Source organism: Taurulus bubalis, assembly GCF_910589615.1.
Source record: "Taurulus bubalis genome assembly, chromosome: 1".
Lineage (NCBI taxonomy): Eukaryota > Metazoa > Chordata > Actinopteri > Perciformes > Cottidae > Taurulus > Taurulus bubalis.
The window spans coordinates 15,095,341-15,115,849 of record NC_136589.1 but is presented as its reverse complement, the minus strand read 5'-3'; the positions used below and the strand labels follow the sequence as shown (position 1 = coordinate 15,115,849).

At 42.8% G+C, this 20,509-nt stretch overlaps 1 protein-coding gene across 1 annotated transcript in view; it reads left to right on the top strand.

The window, feature by feature from the left end:
- ppp2r3a (protein phosphatase 2, regulatory subunit B'', alpha) overlaps positions 1-18,734 on the top strand; it is a gene marked incomplete at its 5' end in the record, with an annotated part of 25,604 nt that extends 6,870 nt beyond the window's left edge. The window contains 11 exons of the mRNA XM_079225532.1: positions 9,207-9,491; positions 10,171-10,274; positions 10,362-10,464; positions 10,565-10,639; positions 12,546-12,789; positions 13,379-13,427; positions 13,518-13,607; positions 13,711-13,886; positions 13,969-14,087; positions 14,536-14,642; positions 16,294-18,734. Of these exons, the coding sequence (XP_079081658.1) occupies positions 9,207-9,491; positions 10,171-10,274; positions 10,362-10,464; positions 10,565-10,639; positions 12,546-12,789; positions 13,379-13,427; positions 13,518-13,607; positions 13,711-13,886; positions 13,969-14,087; positions 14,536-14,642; positions 16,294-16,390 (1,449 nt within the window). The 3' untranslated portion in view covers positions 16,391-18,734. The remainder of the gene's footprint in view (positions 1-9,206; positions 9,492-10,170; positions 10,275-10,361; positions 10,465-10,564; positions 10,640-12,545; positions 12,790-13,378; positions 13,428-13,517; positions 13,608-13,710; positions 13,887-13,968; positions 14,088-14,535; positions 14,643-16,293) is intronic.
- Between the last annotated feature and the right edge of the window lie 1,775 nt (positions 18,735-20,509).

Here is a 20,509-nt window from a genome sequence, read left to right as displayed (position 1 = left end):
AGATGCTTGTATGCACACACACACTCTCTCACACTCACTCTCACACACATATACAAGCCTAACTTCTTTTTAAGTTACTTTTTCATCTGAAATGTGTTTAGCTCAGTGGGAGGCATCGCTGCGTAAGTCCTTGGGCCTCCCTAGGCGTCACCATGGAAACTACAACAACATGTCAGGCAAGCTGACGGGACTCCCCTTCCCCAGAATACCAGTTGTGTAATCCGATTGGCCGACGGGGGAGGCTCCCCCACAGAACCGTGTCTCCGGGGGAGATCAAATGGAGACTGGCTGTGCGTTGGGTTTATTTCAGTAGAGTATATTGACGGGTGTTGATGTGGGCGCGGCTAAGCTTTGTGTATGTGCTTGCTTGTTTCCATGAGAAACAATTTGCCAGTGTTCCATAACACTATGACTCGGTAGAAGCTTGGGTGTCATCTCCCTCCCTGTTTAACCTCACCCTTCACCCAGCTCCACCAAACTGGTCCAGGGGGGGTTCTCTCCAGAAAAAGCTCTCACCAGTTAATCCAGACAAGCACGTCAGGATGTTTTTCTGCCCTGTGTCCTAAATTTCAATGCACAAAAGCTGAGCTATTTCACCTATTAGTAGTGTTACTCATGACGTGTTAAAGTTGTTTGGATAAGAATGATATCTGTGGTTCCCACTGTGCTGATCTATATGTAAACCTCTCACTCTGTCAGCCGGGGGGTGATTTCAGAGGATGATGATGATGATGATGATGATGATGATGATGATGATGATGATGATGTTCAGGCCGAGAAGATCAGAGGCAGCAGAACATCAGGAAGCAGACATGGTAAAGATCAGAGAGCTGCTTCCCTTTAGCGACGCTCAGCCCTGACTGTACCACACCACTCGGCCTGTAACCTTACTACTGTTTGTTTTATATGAAGAGGATCTATAGCTCCATCTACAGGACAATCTGTGATCCAACGCTAGTGTGCCTCTTATGTTGCATTTTATATTATACTGGGGAAATATTGCTCAAGGTGCATGGCAAAGGGATGTTAATGCAAGGGATTTTGTATAGCACATATTAACAACAAGGCAATTCAAAGTGCTTTACATAAAAACATTAAAAGCGTCAAATTTGGTTCAATTTAATGCAAAAGAAAAGAAGATTTAAAAACAATTAAGAACATTAATTTATACATTAAAAACAGTCAGTAAAACATAAAAGAGATAAAAAAAATTGAATAAAAGTTGCAGTGCAGTTTAAGAAATTAAATACAGTAGTGAAATGCAGAAATTAATTGATATCCTTGAAGCTATCAGTCTCAATAATGGAAAATGCACACAGAAAGATTCACAAATGCACACAGAAGGATTTACAAATACACTCCAATGATTTATATAAATGTAAAATAAAATCACAAATATATTTCTGCATTTGTATGTATTTGTGTGTTGATTTGTCTATTTATTTGTGGATTTGTATGGATTTATTTGTGGATCGCCTTTATTAATCCCCTTGGGGAAATCATTCTCTACATTTAACCCATCCTAAGTAATTAAGGAGCAGTGTGCTGCCGTGAGGCGCCCCGGTGAGCAACTGGGTGTTCAGTGTCTTGCTCAAGGACACTTCGACATCCAACATTGAAATAACCACTAGTTCTGCTTTATACTTGTTGTGGAAGTCCCACATACGTCGGAACATCAAACTCCATGGTGTCTGGGTTCATAATATTATCCGTAGTCGACCTGAGGGGTCGGGATGGTTCTTAAGGTAGCAGCAGATCACACATGTATTTAGGCCCTAAACCATTCAGTGCTTTATAAACCAGCCACAGGAAGTCAATTCTCTGTTGGACAGGAAGCCAGTGCAAAGACCTCAGAACTGGAGTGAGGAGATCCACTTTCTTCGTGAGGACTCTTCGGTTTTGTATCAGTTACAGAGTTCTGATTGACTTTTTTTTCAGAGGCCTGTGAACGCACCGTTACAGTAGTCAAGTCTACTGAAGTTAAATGCATGGACAATTTTCTCCAAATCCTGTTGAGACATACGTCCTCTAACCATGGATATATTCTTCAGGTGATATGGCTTAATATGGCTGTTCAGGTTAAGGTCTGAATCCATAACTAAACTTACATATCTGGCTCAGTTTGTGGTTTTTGCCTTGAGTGATTGGTAGTTGGTTTGGTGCACGGTCTGAAGGGAAGGATTATTACTAATGCAACAAACTTTTTTGCGTTCCCCACATTCTGATATTTCTTCCTGCACATTCTAAATGGCTGTCTGACCGTCTCCCTATAGGATTTGTTATGGATATGGCAGGGCTGCAGCAATATGCAGTGGCTTCCTCTATATGCTGACACGTCTCTCTGCCTCCTACTGTAACATTCCTGTCTATCTTTACTCTTCGGTCTGAAGAAGAGAGGAAACAGCAGCTGATCTGCTCTGCCATTGGCTGTGTGAGGTAGTGACAGCTCCAGGCTGAGGCGCAGCACTATTGCTGATGTGGGGTTAGCTCACTTACTCTCTCCGTCTTAAAATAGCCATGGGAAGGTAATGCAGAGGTAATGCAAAACCTGCCCAGAGATCCACGCGTTTATAAATATGAAAAGCAAGTTGGCCTACAAAGGCCTGTAGTTTGTTGTTGTTGGAGATTACATGTTGACAGGCTGTTGTTCCTGCAGAGGGAGATGATTAACTGGGCAATGATCTGATGATGTAGCTGGGCAACGCTCCCAGAAATTGGCAGTGTGGTACATTTTCTATGAATCTTTTCATAGCGTGAGGCCTTTCCTCTGGTGGTTATACAGGCAGCTCTACTGGCTTAATATGTCTTCATGAGATGCAGTTACTTAGTTGGAATTCTTTTTTGAGAAAGAAAATTCAAATGCGGTTTACTATATTGTGTATGTTGTTTTTTTATGGGGAAATATTTACTCTTTAAACTGATTTGTTAATTCCACATAAAAAACAGATTGTATTAATGATAAATTGCATTTTTACAGGGGGATAATTGCCAGACTATTTCTTGATTGGAAGCAGAAACTTCCTTGAGTCTCCGTTGGTTAATTTACCTGGCAATAGTCTGGCACACAACCCCCAAATAGATATTGTTAATGTGTACTAATTATTGGATGCCTGGTGTAGCCTCCTGAAGAACTTAGCCAAACAACTTATCTCGTTCTCAGAATGTATTTTCCTTGATCACAAGTAAAGTAACAAGTGCTGCAATCACGATAGCAGGGAGTCGTCCAGTCAACACGCAGGTTGACCGTCCAAAAACACCCCGAACAGCCAGAAGTTCGGCTCTTTAATACACGATTTTCCGTCATGAACATGGAACATTTCTATTGGCTTTAGCATTTCTAAGAGGAGGGGAATCGCGTCCTCATCTTTTCTCACAAGGCTGGAACGTGCAACGACCAGTCTGCTTCACTAATGTCAATATACTGATAAACAGGTGTGAGTGTTGTAGTGCAGAGCGTGGAACCTTGAGGAACAGACAACCGGACTGTTCTCACAGAAACTTCTCACAGAAAGTATTTGTTGAACTGACCTTGCACAACCTGGACTCTAATAGAAAGAAAGAAAGTATCCTTTTATTAATCCCCTTGGGGAAATTCTTCTCTGCATTTGACCCATCCCTGGATGGGGGGCGGTGGGCAGCAGAATAATGAAATGAAGAATATCAACAGAATATAACGATTTATATTATCAATATAATGTGTGAAATAGTGAGCTACAGAGATGCTTGAAGTCAGATTTAAATGTTTAATCCCCCCCCCCCCCCCCCCCGCCCCACCCCGTTTCCAGCTGTTATGCTAAGCTAGGCTAATAGCTGCTGGCCAAAGTATTTCCCAAAATGTCAAAGGCCCCTTATAAAGTAAGACAGTCATTTTTTGAATGTTTAACTCAAACCAACAGGTGTTGGCAGAGTGTCTGTATGGCTGTTGATGTTCTGGAAAACAGGAATATATTTCATGACATGGCATTTTTTTAATTTTTTTTATTCTGGGCCTCGTCGACTGCTGCCGTACTTGAGCTTGTGATATTTAATATTTTTTTACAAGACTTCCTCTTCCTCTTCCTCCTCCGCTCCGACAGCCACAGCAGCGGAGTCATTAACCGCTCCCATGTCCTCCTCCTGTGATTTGGATGTGAGGTAGACCATGACGATCACTGATTTACTTCATCTATCATGGAGGCAGCACTTGAACTTGATTTATTCTCTGCAGTTTAGCGAGGTGGTTCCCAGGGCAACTTTGTGTGTGTGTGTGTGTGTGTGTGTGTGTGTGTGTGTGTGTGTGTGTGTGTGTGTGTGTGTGTGTGTGTGTGTGTGTGTGTGGGTGTGTGCGCGTGTGTGTGTGTGTGGGTGTGTGCGCGTGTGCGCGTCCTCCTTGAGAAGAAGTGAGACCGGGAATAAAGAATGGAGCTGCGATGTGAACTGTGTTTCCTGCTGCAGTATTCCCCCCGCCACTCAATCCAGGGAAAGGGTTATTGCCATGGAGATGGCATTTGGCAGGCCCGGTCTGAAGTGTGTGTGTGTGTGTGTGTGTGTGTGTGTGTGTTCACAGAGGAGTAGGGGGTGGACCTGTTTCACTGCTATCAGGTTCAAGCTTAAACTTTATTCGTCCCGGTGGGCAGTTGGTTTCACTGCATCTATTCAAAATAACATAATCTCAAAATACATAAAGCTGACGTGCATAACAACATGCAGTAGCCAGAGCAATAATGAGTACAGTAATATTCTTAAGAAAAATAAAAACATAGTGGGAAAACAGTGTTCAATTTAACATTTAGCCAAAAATCTATTTTTTTAACGTACTGGAGCTATTAATCAGATGATACATTTAAGTCTATCTACCATTCAACTTTTAATTTAACAATTAATGACAGTATACACAATAGGTTTAAGTAATTCAATTAAATGCCTGATCATAACTCTACTATTATCAGACAAATCTATTAAATTGCATTTTCAATTAACTTTTCCAATTCCGTGCGTGTGTGTGTTGCACATGTGAAGTCTGCCCGGTGCCTGAAGCAGAAATAAACATGAAACATGGTGGCTATATTTACACAGATATTTTTACACACAGCAGACTGCCAAGTGTGTGTGTGTGTGTGTGTGTGTGTGTGTGTGTGTGTGTGTGTGTGTGTGTGTGTGTGTGTTTAGGAAGTTGTTATGTTCACACTATTCAACTTCTCCAAAAGACTGGAAGATTCCTGTTAACTGAATCCATCGAGAGACACACACACACACGCACACAAATGCAATGCCTGACAAATTGGACCCATGTTGAGGTGCTTGTGTGCTAATTAAACCCTTTAGGAGGGTGTGTGTTCAGGGCGACAGTTGTTTTTGGACCACTGATCCTCTGCTTCGGTCGCTCCGCTCTGCCCAGCTTGCATAATATTTGATCGGTGCCGTGAAGGCTGCTGACCAACCTATTCCTGCAGCAGTGGGATTGGATTAGGTCTGTGTTGTGGTTGGAAGAAAGCACTTGCGGACATCACATTAAACACACTCGCATACACCTGTTGCTCAGCCCCTCGGCCCCCATTTCAACCTCCATTCGCCCTCTCGGCCCTCTCTTCCACATTCCTCTTGCCCTATCTGCCGGCCTCCTCTCCCTCAGCGAGCATCTTACAGGAATACGCTATTTTTTGGGGGTTTATATGTTGCTCAAAATCATATATGTATCCATTAAATCACATGCGGTTTCAGTATTTTTTCTTTTCACAGTGCAGTGTCCTCTTAGCTCTGTTTTTTTTCACCAGCTAGTTTCTTAATGTGGCTGCCTTTTTTGGTACAGGACAAGTGGAATCTTTGATTGACCACAGAAGTGACCCACACATCACTGTTGACTTCATGTGTCCCTCGTGTTGGGAACAGTTTCTCCCACGAGGTGCTTTCAAGTCCACTGAGCAGACTGCAGCTTTTGTCCCACATACTGTAGTGGAGTATCGGGGAATCTTTTACACCTCCTCAGTCATAACGTCCTGATAAATGTATCCGTTTTCATTTATTTCGCTGCTTAGCAGAGGCTGGTTTTAGGGCCAGGCGGAGACCTTTTTTTTTCTTCTTCTTTTTTTGAGAGGGGAGGGTTACACTGACTGTCAGTCAGAGCGGAAAAGAGCACACAGCTGCCCCATGGCATCTGTCCTGGCTCTTTCTACACACACACACACACACACACACACACTGGCGGTGCAGAGAAGGTGCTTGAAACAACATTTCCAGTGAACAGACTGAAGGGAAGAGTGAGAGAGGGATGACATGAAAGGTTTGGTGAGATGGCACTCGTCAGATCGTGCTCATTTCTGATTGTTTAATGTTAAATTAAAGGGGAGAAGTGGCCCCAAAGGTGTGTGTGTGATCGGTATGTGACCTTGGCTTCAGTACATCGTCCAGTTGTTCCAAATAATTCAGTCGGGCCAGGCGTCCAGGGAGCCGAGAGGAGTTACCCTAAAAAACCCTGGGTGACTCACTTATTTTTCTCTGGAAAGGAAGGAACACATTCTACGAGTCTAGCGTGAGAGGGTTGTTGCTCATCTGTTATTAACACGCCGGCTGTCAATGATGCATTGCAGTTTGCAGAGTTCGGGGAATATATACTGAAACATACGCCACAAGGACGGCCACTCAAGAGGGTGAAACTATCACGGTCTTGGGGTTTTGCGTTTTGGCTTCCTGTTTTATTTTGAAGTTCCCTGTCTCTCGTGTCCTCTGTTCCCTCCACTTCCTGCCCTGGTGATTGAATCATCTTGTGTCTAATCACCTGCACCTGCACCTTCCCAGCGTATTTAAACCAGTGGTGGGCCGTCAGGCGAGAGCTCTTCCAAGACGGCTGTTCGCATCTGCGCATCTGGAGAAGGACTGCGGCCACTCTGACTTCTTGCTACACACTGATGTGAGATGGCTTAGTAGAGCTCTGTCCGGAGATAAAGGAGTTTTGTTTCTCATGTTGATAATCATGCAGAATACAACCAACTAAATGACGATCAGTGGCTGCTAGACTTGGCATTTTTAACCAATCTGTTGAATGAGCTTAATTTAGAGCTGCGAGGGAAAGACAAAACCGTGGTTGATATTATCAGCTCAGGTAATGCTTTCAAACGAAAAATACAACATCTGTCCTCAAAGCTGCAGCGCCATGACTTGGGTAACTTCCAAAACTTCTGACAACTTGGGAAGCACTGACGAGCTTCCCGTCTCCAGTGAAATTATTTCCATCAGACTCACTTTGAGTTGTAGCTTCCCACCGGCTAACTTTAGTCAAAGGCAGGGACTGAAAAGGGCTTTGGTTCTGCAAAACACTACACACAGATATGCAACATCCCTCCCGACCCCCTCCCCTAATGCTGAGGACTGTGTGTGTGTGTGTGTGTGTGTGTGTGTGTGTGTGTGTGTGTGTGTGTGTGTGTGTGTGTGTGTGTGTGTGTGTGTGTGTGTGTGTGTGCGCGCGCGCGCGCGCGCGTTGCCAGACCCCGGCATGGCTCATGTTTCTCAGTGCAGTTTGTCAGAGCCCAGCTTGGAGCGGCAGGCACTAGCGAGACTGCACCGAATACATACATCCAGAGCTGACAGGGGGGCGCGTCGTAGGGCTTTCCACCCTAGAGAGAAGCTGCTGTTTGGGGGCTGTGGTTGGCCGTTAAAAACAGCCAAGTATCATGGTTCTGCCTCCTGGCCTGCACAGTAGCGCGGGAGTCTTGAGGAACATCTCTTTGCAAAGATACACTGCTGGATTACTGCTTTACAGGACGCAGCTTTGGGAACCTGTGCACGCGAGTGGAGACATTGTGTGAGTGTGACAAATTGGTCAAAGGTAATTTGACCTGAAATCACACGAAGGCCCTGAAGGCCATTTCTGTGGTTAGAGGATATCTGAACTGTCAAGTGGACTTTTTTTTTTTTTTTCACTCGATTTTCTCTCGGCTGGTGTTTAGTTGCCGGACAAGCTGGTCCGCTAGTAGTCGGCGTGTCAGTAGCTGCCCCGGTGGCCGTGTCCGGTGGGGGGTTACGCGTCTCGGCCCCCACCATGATTATCAAGGAGACGTCGTCGTTACGGCAGGACCCCGACCTGAGGGGGGAGCTGGCTTTTCTGGCCAGGGGATGTGACTTTGTCCTCCCCTCACGCTTCAAAAAGAGACTCAAGTCCTTCCAGCAGCAACAGGTCAGTCGGTGCAAGGAGGCGGATGGACGGGGACGCAAGTTTGTACATGGACCCAAAATGCAGAAATATGACATTGTTAGACAGGCAAAAAATATACTCCAATCCTAAATATTTATGTCTTTCTTTCTCTCTTCTACAGGCACATGTTCACAGATTGTTTATAAACTACACACACACACACACACACACGCATACGCACGCATACAGTAGATTTGTCTTGTTGCTCTCATACACGCCAGGGACGACAAACTATTCTGAGGCAGATACCAGCGGGGTATTAATAGGGCTCGAGGTGCGTGAATAGAGTGATAGAATGAACTCTGTGAAGGAGAGTGGGAAGGGGGTGGGGGGGCGCTACAGCTGTCCCGTTCAGTACCCACGAAAGAAGGCCCTCGAGGAGGCTCTCACACACCGTGCATCAGGAGAGCTCCTGCTCCGATAAAGCTGTTCATCAGCCTTGAAGTACATAAAAATGTGTGTGGGACACCTTGTCATTGCTACCTTGTAGTGTCCATTGTTGCCTTGTGAGCTGGATCATGGAGTGTGTTGGTAATACAATAAGTGTGTTTAGAGCTCATCCTAAGGGCGGTGCACTATGTATGGCCCTTCTTGTAATTCAAGCTCCAATTTGGTGCCCAGGATTTGGTCAAACCATCATAAATGCATTAGAACTGTTGTCACGAATGTTGCTTAGTTTATTCAGTTTATTTCTTATATAAAAACTATTGTGGAATTATGAATTTGAGGTTATCAATACATTTTGATCAATACGGCTGTAAGAGTTCTGTCAATTTATATTAATAAGGCAATGCAACAATGTAGCTCTGATTATGAACAACAAGCCACATCAAGCATACCTATACTGGTGTCTCAGTCACTAGCATGCGGTCTGTCAGAAGTTATTATACCTTTTTTATTTTGAGATTTGCTTCACAAACCCTATAAAAAAGGAAAAAAAGATACAATTTCAATGTTCCTAATTTTTTATTGTAACTGATTTCGATGGAACCAGCTTGTCCTTTCCCACACGTGATCGTCCTTCTCTCTCTCTTTTCAGGTCCAGTCCAAACCGGAGAAGAAGCCAGACACACCTCCACCGGTCCCTGTCCTGTCCCCACCCAGCCCCACCCCAGCACCGCGCTCACCCAGCCCTCCTCCGGCTTCGGTGATAGTGACCCCTCCTCCCCCGGCCATCAACATTCCCAGGTTCTACTATCCCCGCGGGCCCCCCGACGCGGGCCCACCCACCAACCACGACGCGGCCATCGCCGCCATCGAGGCGGCTTTCACTGAGTTCGAGGAGGAGAAGGCGGACATTTATGAAATGGGCAAGATCGCAAAGGTCAGTAGTTCAACAGCAGACATGACAATGTTTATAATTCTAGAAACACACTTTACGTCTGTTCATAATTTGATATTTACTGAAAGCAATAACGATGAACAGATCAGCGTCACCATAGAGGTGGGCAGTATGTATTACAAATAACATCTCTATCTCTATATGTTATGGGTGTGCAGCGTTACACTATATTCATCTCAATATTGTCATGTTTTGTCTAAAATAACATAACTGTTTGATTTAGCCCTTTGATGCGTATGATCATACAAGTGCAAACTAATCTGAGCACTCTGAGGTGGTGTGTTGTCATTTTGAAGTCAGAGAGAGAGAGAGAGAGGGGGACATACTGGAGAGAGGGAAAGAGAGAGAGACTGAAGGACAGACGAGAGCGAGAGAGACTGAAGGAAAGACTAGAGAGAGAGAGAGAGAGAGAGAGAGCATTTACTACATACAGAACAAGCAATACATCATGGCCCATATATATTTACATGTCTTTTCTTTGGAAACATTTGATGTTTTCCCCCAAACGTTGATGCATTTGTGCTGTGTTAATGTCTTTATGTCGCCACTCCTTTCCCAGAAGTGTGATCACCGGTTCTAGGAAACAAACTGCTGGTGAAGCAAAGCACACAATTGATTTTCCGGGTGAGATAACGGTGTCGTTGCTCGTCTTTCTCTGCAGGCATGCGGGTGTCCACTCTACTGGAAGGGTCCCATGTTCTCCTCGGCGGGTGGCGAGAGAACGGGCTTTGTGTCGGTTCACTCCTTCATCGCTACCTGGAGGAAGTAAGACGGCCCTCGTGTTCCTCTAACAAAGTCCGAGACATGTGACAAGCTCTCCTCAGGTGGTATTAAACGCCTCTTCTCCTGCAGGTTGTTGCACAGCTGCCACGATGATGCATCGAGGTTCATCTCTCTGCTCGCCAAACCCAGCTGCACCTACCTGGAGCAGGAGGACTTCATCCCTCTGCTGCAGGTGAGCGTCATGCCAGCATCCATCAAACAGACGAACAGCGCACACATCCTCTGCATTTACCACAAACCTCTCCTTCATCTGTTTGTGTTTCACTGATCAGGACATCGTGGATACGCATCCTGGGCTCACGTTTCTGAAGGACGCGCCTGAGTTCCATTCCCGCTACATAACAACGGTAAAACTACATGAAAAATGATGTCCACTGTCCACTGATGGTGTATTACAGTGTAATGAGTCGACTACTGACATGCTTTTAGTCTGCTGAGTTGGCAATCATGGTGCCACAGCTTCTAGAGTCAAGATTCAAAATATTTTTTGACAGCCCCACAGACAGTGACTCCGTACAATGAACATCTTACTTTGCTATGTCCTCCTTCCACACAGAATTACAACAGCTTAAACCTAAGGTAAAAATGTAAATACAATTTTTAAAAAACTGAAAAAAAGGAGGTAAATGCTAATAGTATTACAAAATATGTATAAAATAAGGCACACAAATGTGAGACCAATATTGCACAACCAGTTTCACTGAGTGTATAAAGTGCATTCTTATCTGTTATTCAAGTATAACTATATAAAGTACAGTACAGTATTATATGAGAATGAATCAGCAACCTCGGTGTGACATTAATGTTGTTCTAGTCGTCACGTTTGATGTACTTGACGTCAAAAGTACACACACTGAAGAGAAGTACTAATTAAGCCATTATTTTACGACAACCTGATTAATCATTTATTGATTTTATTACAGAATCAGATTGGTTACATTAACAACAAATGATAGGGTCTTACAAATGTGACACTTTTAACTTACTTTACGTGTAATTTACGTAATTATTTATATGTTATGCCACTTTATACTTCCATCTTTTAAAAGTTATATTTTACCTCTTACTTGACAGATATAGCACCTAGTAGCTTTACAAAAATCTGATATTATTCTACAAAACATTTGATGAGGTTAGATTTGATTAGGTTTTGTTACTTTTACTTTTTGTGCAAAGCATTAAATAGTCAAAACCATCGGTATGAAACATCAGGGACGTCTCAGAATCTCCTCCGACATGTCAGCAAAACCGCTTCAGTGCAACGTCGAGTAACTTTAGCAGCAGAGAGAGAGAGAGAGAGTGTGTGTGTGTGTGTGTGTGTGTGTGTGTGTGTGTGTGTGTGTGTGTGTGTGTGTGTGTGTGTGTGTGTGTGTGTGTGTGTGTGTGTGTGTGCGTGTATCTGGACAGCTGCAACACGTGCTTTAGGAGGCGAGGGTTTGCTGCATTGAAGTGCAGAGAAGTCCGTGTTCTGATGTCAGAGGGGACATCACGGAAACAATGACGCTCCTCCCCTTCCTCCTCCTCCCTTAGCAGAGGCCCTGACCCTCCACATGCCCTTATTAAGACACTTCCTTCAGTTAAGGTCAGACGACCTGCTACCGTATGAGACATTCGTAGCCCTGGGAGGTCTGTGTACCAGGAAACATGTGCTAATCCACTCCTCGCTAAGCCTGAGTGTTGTGTTTCAGGACCCCCTCGTTTCCATTGTATGACGAAGATCCTCCCCTTAGTATGAATGTGGGTGAAACTATCAGTTGTCGTTAAGTCGGTGGTTGGTCTCCCTCATGGAGAGATGAGGAATATGTTTAATAAGTCTGGATGACGGGGCTGGGAAAGATCCCATGTGAGCTTCATGCTATTTCCATAGACTGAAAGCAGAGCCCAACCCGCCATGGCAGCTCCATCAGAGGGGCAGACCTGTCGTCCTGCATCCCTTTTTAGACTCAAGAGCCAGAACTAATAGAGAACACATTTAATATAGCCTCTGCCATCTCTCAAAAAACTAAAAAATATATATATCTTCAGATTTTTTTAAATATTATTTTGTAATTGTTTTGACTTGGTGTTTTTGTTTTTATTTCTATTTTGTATTAATATGATGTGCTTCATGTGGTTTGTGCTTCTATCTTGTGTTCTTTGTCTCACTGCTGCTCAACCAATTGCCTTTTTGGGGACAAATACAGTGATTGATTGAACACAATAGAGGGCAAAAACAATCTACATAATTCTCCACTTCATTGTTATGGGACTCAGGTGATCCAGCGGATATTCTACGTGGTCAACCGCTCATGGACGGGTCGCATGACCATGATGGAGCTGCGCAGGAGCAACTTCTTGCAGACCTTGGCCCTGCTGGAGGAGGAGGACGACATCAACCAGATCACCGACTACTTCTCTTACGAGCACTTCTACGTCATCTACTGCAAGTTCTGGGAGCTCGACACCGACCACGACCTCTACATTGACCCCAAAGACCTGGCAAGATACAACGACCACGGTGAGAATAATATATATATTATATAATATATAATAATTATTGTATCATTATATATTATACAATATAGAATGGTATATTATAAAATATAGTATATCATTAGTATTATATCAGAATATATTATACAATATAATATATAATTATATATAAAATAATGTATTTATTATTTCAAAACATGGATCCATGTACAGATTGTAAAACCTCTTGAGGCATATTTGGGTTTTATGCTATTGGGCTGCATGGATAAAAAAAAATATGTTGGTTCCATTGCATTTAATATGGATTGTGTTCCAGTAAAGAAACAGCTGTTTTTTGAATTTGGCTCAGTAATTTGCTTATTTTCCATTTGTTGGACCCCCACTAGCTGGTGCAGAAAACAACAGCTGTTTGTCCTCAGCTCAACACTTCCTGATGTGAAACGCATCACACTGTTACCAGAACTACATGACCACTTAACCAAACGTTAATTCACTTACTCGCTACTTACGCAAGTGAACTGCCTGCACCATAGTTTTCACAACAGGACCCGTTTTGTTTGTGTATCTTTAAAAAAAAAAAAATCAAATTTTTTTATCGTTCCCTCCTCTGACAGCCTCCTCAAACCGAATCATTGAAAGATTGTTTTCGGGGGCCGTCACTCGGTGAGTATAAACACGTGGACGAACAAAAGATGCTGACATGATGGCGGTGTAAAAAAAAAACGTGAACGCCTCCGTCTCTCTTGTTTCCAGGGGTAACGCCGTGCAGAGGGAAGGCAGGATGAGCTACGCCGAGTTCGTCTGGTTCCTCATGTCTGAAGAGGACAAGAAGAATCCCACCAGGTGATGCATCGTGGAATTGAGCTTTTTGTTCCTTATTCTATGCACTGCTTCCACCATTTCTGGGTATGTAACTCTGTGTGCTTTTGCCGTTTTTCCTCTCCAGTACAGAGTACTGGTTCCGCTGCATGGACGTGGATGGCGACGGCGTCTTGTCCATGTTCGAGTTGGAGTATTTCTACGAAGAGCAGTGTGAGCGGATGGAAAGGATGGGCATTGAACCTTTGCCCTTCCAGGACTTGCTCTGCCAGATGCTCGACCTGGTTAAACCGGAGAGTTCAGGTCAGTGCCCGCACACATCCAAGGTTATTACTTCCTGTTTTCCATGCTGTCTAAACATAACACATGCGTGTGGTTTCTGCAGGTAAGATAACACTTGGGGATCTGAAGCGCTGCCGTATGGCCCACATCTTCTTTGACACCTTCTTTAACCTGGAGAAATACCTGGACCACGAACAGAGAGACCCGTTTGCTGTGCAAAAGGTGTGAATTTACATCTCTTAAATATAATAATTCAGCCATATTACAGGAGCCGTCCATTTTGAAGGGTAATAAGGGGAATTGTTGTTGCAATAGAGAAAAGGAAAAAACTGATCTGTCAAAACTATGAAGAAATGATTGAGTGAGAAGCAGCACAGAGTTAGAATATGAAATAATATGAAATGTGTCTCACAACTGATGAAACGTATTCTCATTAGTGACTTGTGAGATGTTGGGAAAGATGATTGTAATATAATGACATTTAGTGCCGTTAAACTTAACAAAATACGACAGTATCTGGACTTCAAATATTCAAAAATTCCACTAGATTCCACTGTCCACAATTTTAAAGCTACTTCTCTTTTGTGTATCAATTTATTTTGTAAAAATGTATAAACTTATCTCTCTTTCCTCTAAAATATGAATATTTTCTGTGCATGTGTCATTGCAGGACATTGATAGTGAAGGTCCAGAGCCGTCTGATTGGGATAAATATGCTTCAGAGGAGTATGAGATTCTGGTTGCGGAGGAGACTGCAAACGAGCAGCTCCATGAGGGGTACAACACACACATTTATAATTCCATATGTACGCTTATACTTCCATTCACACACTTATACTTTGATTTACACACTTATACTTCCATACACACACTTATACTTTCATATGAACGATTATACTTTGATACACACACTTATACTCCCATACACACACTTATACTTCGATACACACACATATACTTCGATAAGCACACGTATACTTCCATACACACATTTATACTTCCATACCCACGCTTATACTTCCATGCACACACTTATACTTCCATATACACACGTATACTTCGATTCACACACTTATACTTCGATACACACACTTATACTTCGATACACACACTTATACTTCCATACTCACACTTATACTTCCATACGCACACTTATACTTCCATACACTAATTTATACTTTGATACACACACATATTCTTTCATACACACAAATATACTTCCACGCACACTCTTATACTTTGATACACACACTTATACTTCCATACACAAACTTATACTTCCATACTACACATATTCTTCCATACACACACTTATACTTTGATACACACACTTATACTTCCATAAATACACTTTTACTTCCATACAAACACTTATACTTCCATACTCACTTATACTTCCATACTTATACTTTATACTTCCATACTACACATATTCTTCCATACACACACTTATACTTTGATACACACACTTATACTTCCATACATACACTTATACTCACACTTATACTTCCATAAACACACTTATACTTCCATACAAACACTTATACTTCCATACACACACTTATACTTCCATACTCACACTTATACTTCCATACTACACATATTCTTCCATACACACACTTATACTTTGATACACACACTTATACTTCCATAAATACACTTATACTTCCATACAAACACTTATACTTCCATACTCACTTATACTTCCATACTTATACTTTATACTTCCATACTACACATATTCTTCCATACACACACTTATACTTTGATACACACACTTATACTTCCATACATACACTTATACTCACACTTATACTTCCATAAGCACACTTATACTTCCATACAAACACTTATACTTCCATACACACACTTATACTTCCATACTCACACTTATACTTCCATACAAACACTTATACTTCCATACTCACACTTATACCTCCATACTCACACTTATACTTTGATACACACACATATACTTCCATACACACACTTATACTTCCATACACACACGCATATACTTTGATACACACACTTATACCGCGATACACACAAATATACTTCCATACTCAAACTTATACTTCCATACCCACACTTATACTTTGATTTACACACTTACACTTCGATACAAACACATATACTTCCATACCGACACTTATACTTTGATTTACACGCTTATACTTCCATACACACACATGTACTTCCATACACACACTTATATTCGATACACACACTTATACTTCCATACACACACATGTACTTCCATACTCACACACATGTACTTCCATACTCACCGAGGTGCATTTTCAAGTTTTTGAAATACTATCAATCTTTTCAATAGGCAGTTTTCCATTTATTTAAAGAAGACACACACACACCTTTTTTTTTGTACCTGAAGATGAGCTTAACCAGTTCTATGTTATGTCCCCAGGTCCTTTGACGACGACTATGAATCCGAGGAGCTTCAAGTTCCGGACGAGATTGGGAATAAAATGGAAAAACTGGTCATATCAGACTTGTCGGCATAGAACTCCTTTTTCTTTTTTTTGTGGAATTCCTGGGCTTTTCTTTCTGGAAAAACAAACAGGAATGCCGTGATGGAAGCTCCCTGTGAACGGATGCGTCACAGAAAAATACGGACGTTAAAGACATGAAACTGTTTCTCGATGACTCTGGAGTTTCCTAAAAACGGACTCATCGTTTTTGTGTGTGTGTGTGTGTGTGTGTGTGTGTGTGTGTGTGTGTGTGTGTGTGTGTGTGTGTGTGTGTGTGTGTGTGTGTGTGTGTGTGTGTGTGTGTGTGTGTGTGTGTGTGTGTGTGTGTGTGTGAGAGAGTGAGAGAGACCGTAAACCAGTACTGTTCTGTGTCTGGTGCAATAACGCATCTGTAGTCGTATACAGAGAACAATTTCACTGCCTCCAGCTCTTTGCTCCATCCTGGGGAGGGGGGGAGTTTATGATAAGCTCTTAAATGAATCAAGACTAAACATTTCACTGTAAAATTATGTAGTTGTGAATTTTCTACAATCCTGCCAATGGACAATCATCTGAAAGTAGACAGACGCCTAGTAACAGAAACAGAAGATTTACGGATAGGCACTGAAGACCCACAGTAATCTGCTCAATAAGGACACAGACACACAGATACTGCCATCAGAAACCAGCCCGTCACTGTGTTCCTTGTAGAGGAAGTCGTTAAACCCCATCATGTAACAGTTCAGGGGGTTGTAACAGCACCTCTCCGTGGCCAGTCTGTGCTACCGCAGGCCATCGCAGGCCAACTTTTCAAGCTGCTCTATTATTAGTGCAGCGGTATCACTTTGAAATATTTTTTTTATTTTAATTTCTGGACATATCAAGCTCTCTGGTAGAGTTGCCCACACATTTACATTTCCACTCGTAACATTTTATCACACAATAGATGTGCACGACAGCAGTGAGTTGTTGTTCCTGTAAGCCTCGTGCAATTAGCAGCACAACATGTACAGCACCTGGGAACTTCTTTTGATCTACTTTTTAAAATGTATGCCAAAAACAATTGTCACTTCACTCCTTCTACATCTCATTATTGTACACCATTTGTTTGTTTATGGATCAATCATTCTCCCTGTAGCACACACACACACACGCACAGTACCAGACACGCCACCAAAGATGCCGCTTAGGGACGCAGTTCATGCAAATTATGAAAACATATATTCTCACACCTTCTAGTGGTATTGAGTCTGCAGAGTCTTTTTTTCATGAAATCCGTCTTGTCGGCAGAAATCTCAGTGACGGATATATGAGAACTAAATCAAATAAAAAAATATTTGCTAAGACAGATATACACTAAGTGAGATTTTGGCTTTTTAATTTGAATCAACTGACACTTTAACTTTAAGTGTGTGTGTGTGCGTGTGTGCGTGCGTGCGTGCGTGCGTGTGCGCGCGTATAACTCTCTAATTAGGATTGGGACAGCTTTTGTACCCATTGGCTTCAAATTCACTGACATATACCTCCTGTACTGGCACTTACTGTACACACACACATACACACACACACCACAGTTGCTTTTGAAAAGGAGAATGAGGTTTCCCCCTTCTGCTCTATAGCCATTGCAAATGTTCCCCACTGTGTATTAAACTATATTATAATAATAATAACTCATGATAAGCCATTATAAATATAACGGTTCTTATTTTCGATGTATTCTGATGGTTTGTATTGCTGTGCCACTGTGTGGCTCGGGATGGGGTGGGTAAGTTATGTTGGATGTGTGTGTGTGTGTGTACGGTTGTGTGTTCGATGCCCGGTGGATTTCATCCGCACAAGAGGGGGAATCCTCTGGCGGACTGCTCTGACAATCACAAAAATATATGAGAAACATATTTCTCATGTGGAGACCCTCTGAGACTGATGCTTCACCACTGTGGTCTCTCTCTCTCACACACACACACACACACACACACACACACACACACACTCCCAAGGAGACCCACTCATCCAAACAGTATTTGGGGAGAACTGCTGAAGGCAACGGGGCGTCTCTGGTCGTGTCCTGGTGCTCACATACGCAGCATCAGGCGAGGAGAAAGCCATGCAGGACTTTTACTTTGAAAATACATCCCTACTTTGAGAGGTTGACAGAAGACTTTTACTTTGATGTACTTCCTCTGTGCAGTGGAGACTTGAGTAGGCTGAGATGTGTTCAGGTCCTGACGGTTATCGTGTTGGCATGGTTTTCTTTCTGTCTATCACTTTACTGTTTTTCTTTCTATTTCTTTCTCTTATTTTCTTTCTTTTTTTTCCTCATCTATTTATTTTCTTGGCCATGCCCCCTGTTATTTGTTGCTTTTGTCTGAAGTTTAAAAGTTTAAATAAAGATGTTTCAAGAATATTAATTCTCCTTTGAAGATTCTTTGCAGTTGTGCTTAAACCCCTCAGACACACAAACATCTCTCTCTCTCACACACACACACACACACACACACACACACACACACCGTATGTCCGTCATCATTCCCTCCTTGTGCACACATACTGTGTACAGTGAGTGTGTTTGTCTGCGCAAAGTGCGCAGACAAACAGTGTACTAACTGGCCTTCTGGCCGTTTTCTTCTGCATGTCTACTGTTTCTGTACATGTGTTGGATATATGTGTTATTTGTTGTTCAGCGTTAAACAAAAGGTCAAACTGTTCTTTAAAAAAACATTTCAATTGACACTTAGGCACCTCATGTTTCGAGGGTCCTCAGACGCACACAGCTTGGACTGTGAGATCAGCAACCCTGTAATGAATCAACGTGGCTTGCGTCACTGTTGTCATGACAAACATGGACCACAACAGGAAGTGTTTGGTGAAGGTGGCACATTGTTGACTGTTCTTTTGGAGATTCCCAGGCTGACTGCAGCCAATGAGAAGTTGACAAAGAATCACTCAGTCATTGTATTTTACCCAGAATTGCCTCATTGACATCATAGTCAGCTGGTGAGTTACTCTCGGCATTACTACCTATGCCTCGGGTTTGCCCTCTCTCATGCTACTTGCTCCCAGTGACCATACTGGGCAGAGGTTTGTATTTCCACCCAGCAGGAGCCAAGTGGCACCATCTGGCACCAGTGACCTCTTCACTAGAACCACCATCCTCATCCTCTCCCTCTTCGTCATCTTTGTCCATCCAATAGCTGTTATTTATTTATTGTGGTGACTGTGGCTCAGTGGTGAGCAGGGTCGATATTGAAGACACTTAACCGCAAAGATTGCTCTCGGAGCTGTGCCTACGGTGTGTGAATGTGTGTGAATGTTAGTTAATCCTTATGGGCAGGTGGCTCCTCCCGTCAGTGTGTGAATGGGTGAGTGATGTCATGTTGTGTTAAAGTGCTTTGAGTGGTCGGAAGACTAGAAAAGTGCGATACAAGTACATGTCCATTTTACCATTTAATAGATTTCAAACTATTTTAAATAATATAAATAAATACATGTTTTCTTAGAGGTGTAATTCATGGCAAACTGGTTTCTGCCATTCAAAAAGGGATTATTGGATATAATAATTGTACTGGGAATGGTGTAATAGTTGGCATGCCGACATGTTGTGATTTGAGCAATTTGCCTCCCATCGAAGGTCAGAGTTTACCACTCATTGTTTGAAGCAGCTTGTTGTTTTATTTCCTAACAAATGTCAGGGACAAAGCAATTAGTCAACCAGCTCCTTGAGTCACTGACATTCTTCTGCCGGGATTGCCAACACCCACCACCCCGGTGGTGGTGTGACCCCGGGCTGTGTGACGTCACCCCCTCCTTGTGATGTCATGAATGGAAGGTGCTCTGTAAGTGGAAACACATGACATGATTGGCAGCACTTGAACAAACACAGATCTCCCCCTGAACACTGAGCTTTAGATAAAGCTGACTGGGAAGAAGAAGAAAAATCTCCCCAAAAAAGAGCAAGAAGGCAACTGGAACCAATTCATCTTATTAAAGAGAGAAAGGCGGTGACGGAGAGATGCGTCTGGGCACCGAAGGGTCTTGAATCGGGCGGAAAGTTGTGTTTGGTCCAGACATACCAGTGATACCAGAAACCAGAGCGTCGGATAAAGCTGCTTGGAAAAGTCCTGAAAAGAGGGAGGAAGCAACTGGAAGCAATTCATCTAATCAAAGAGAGACTGA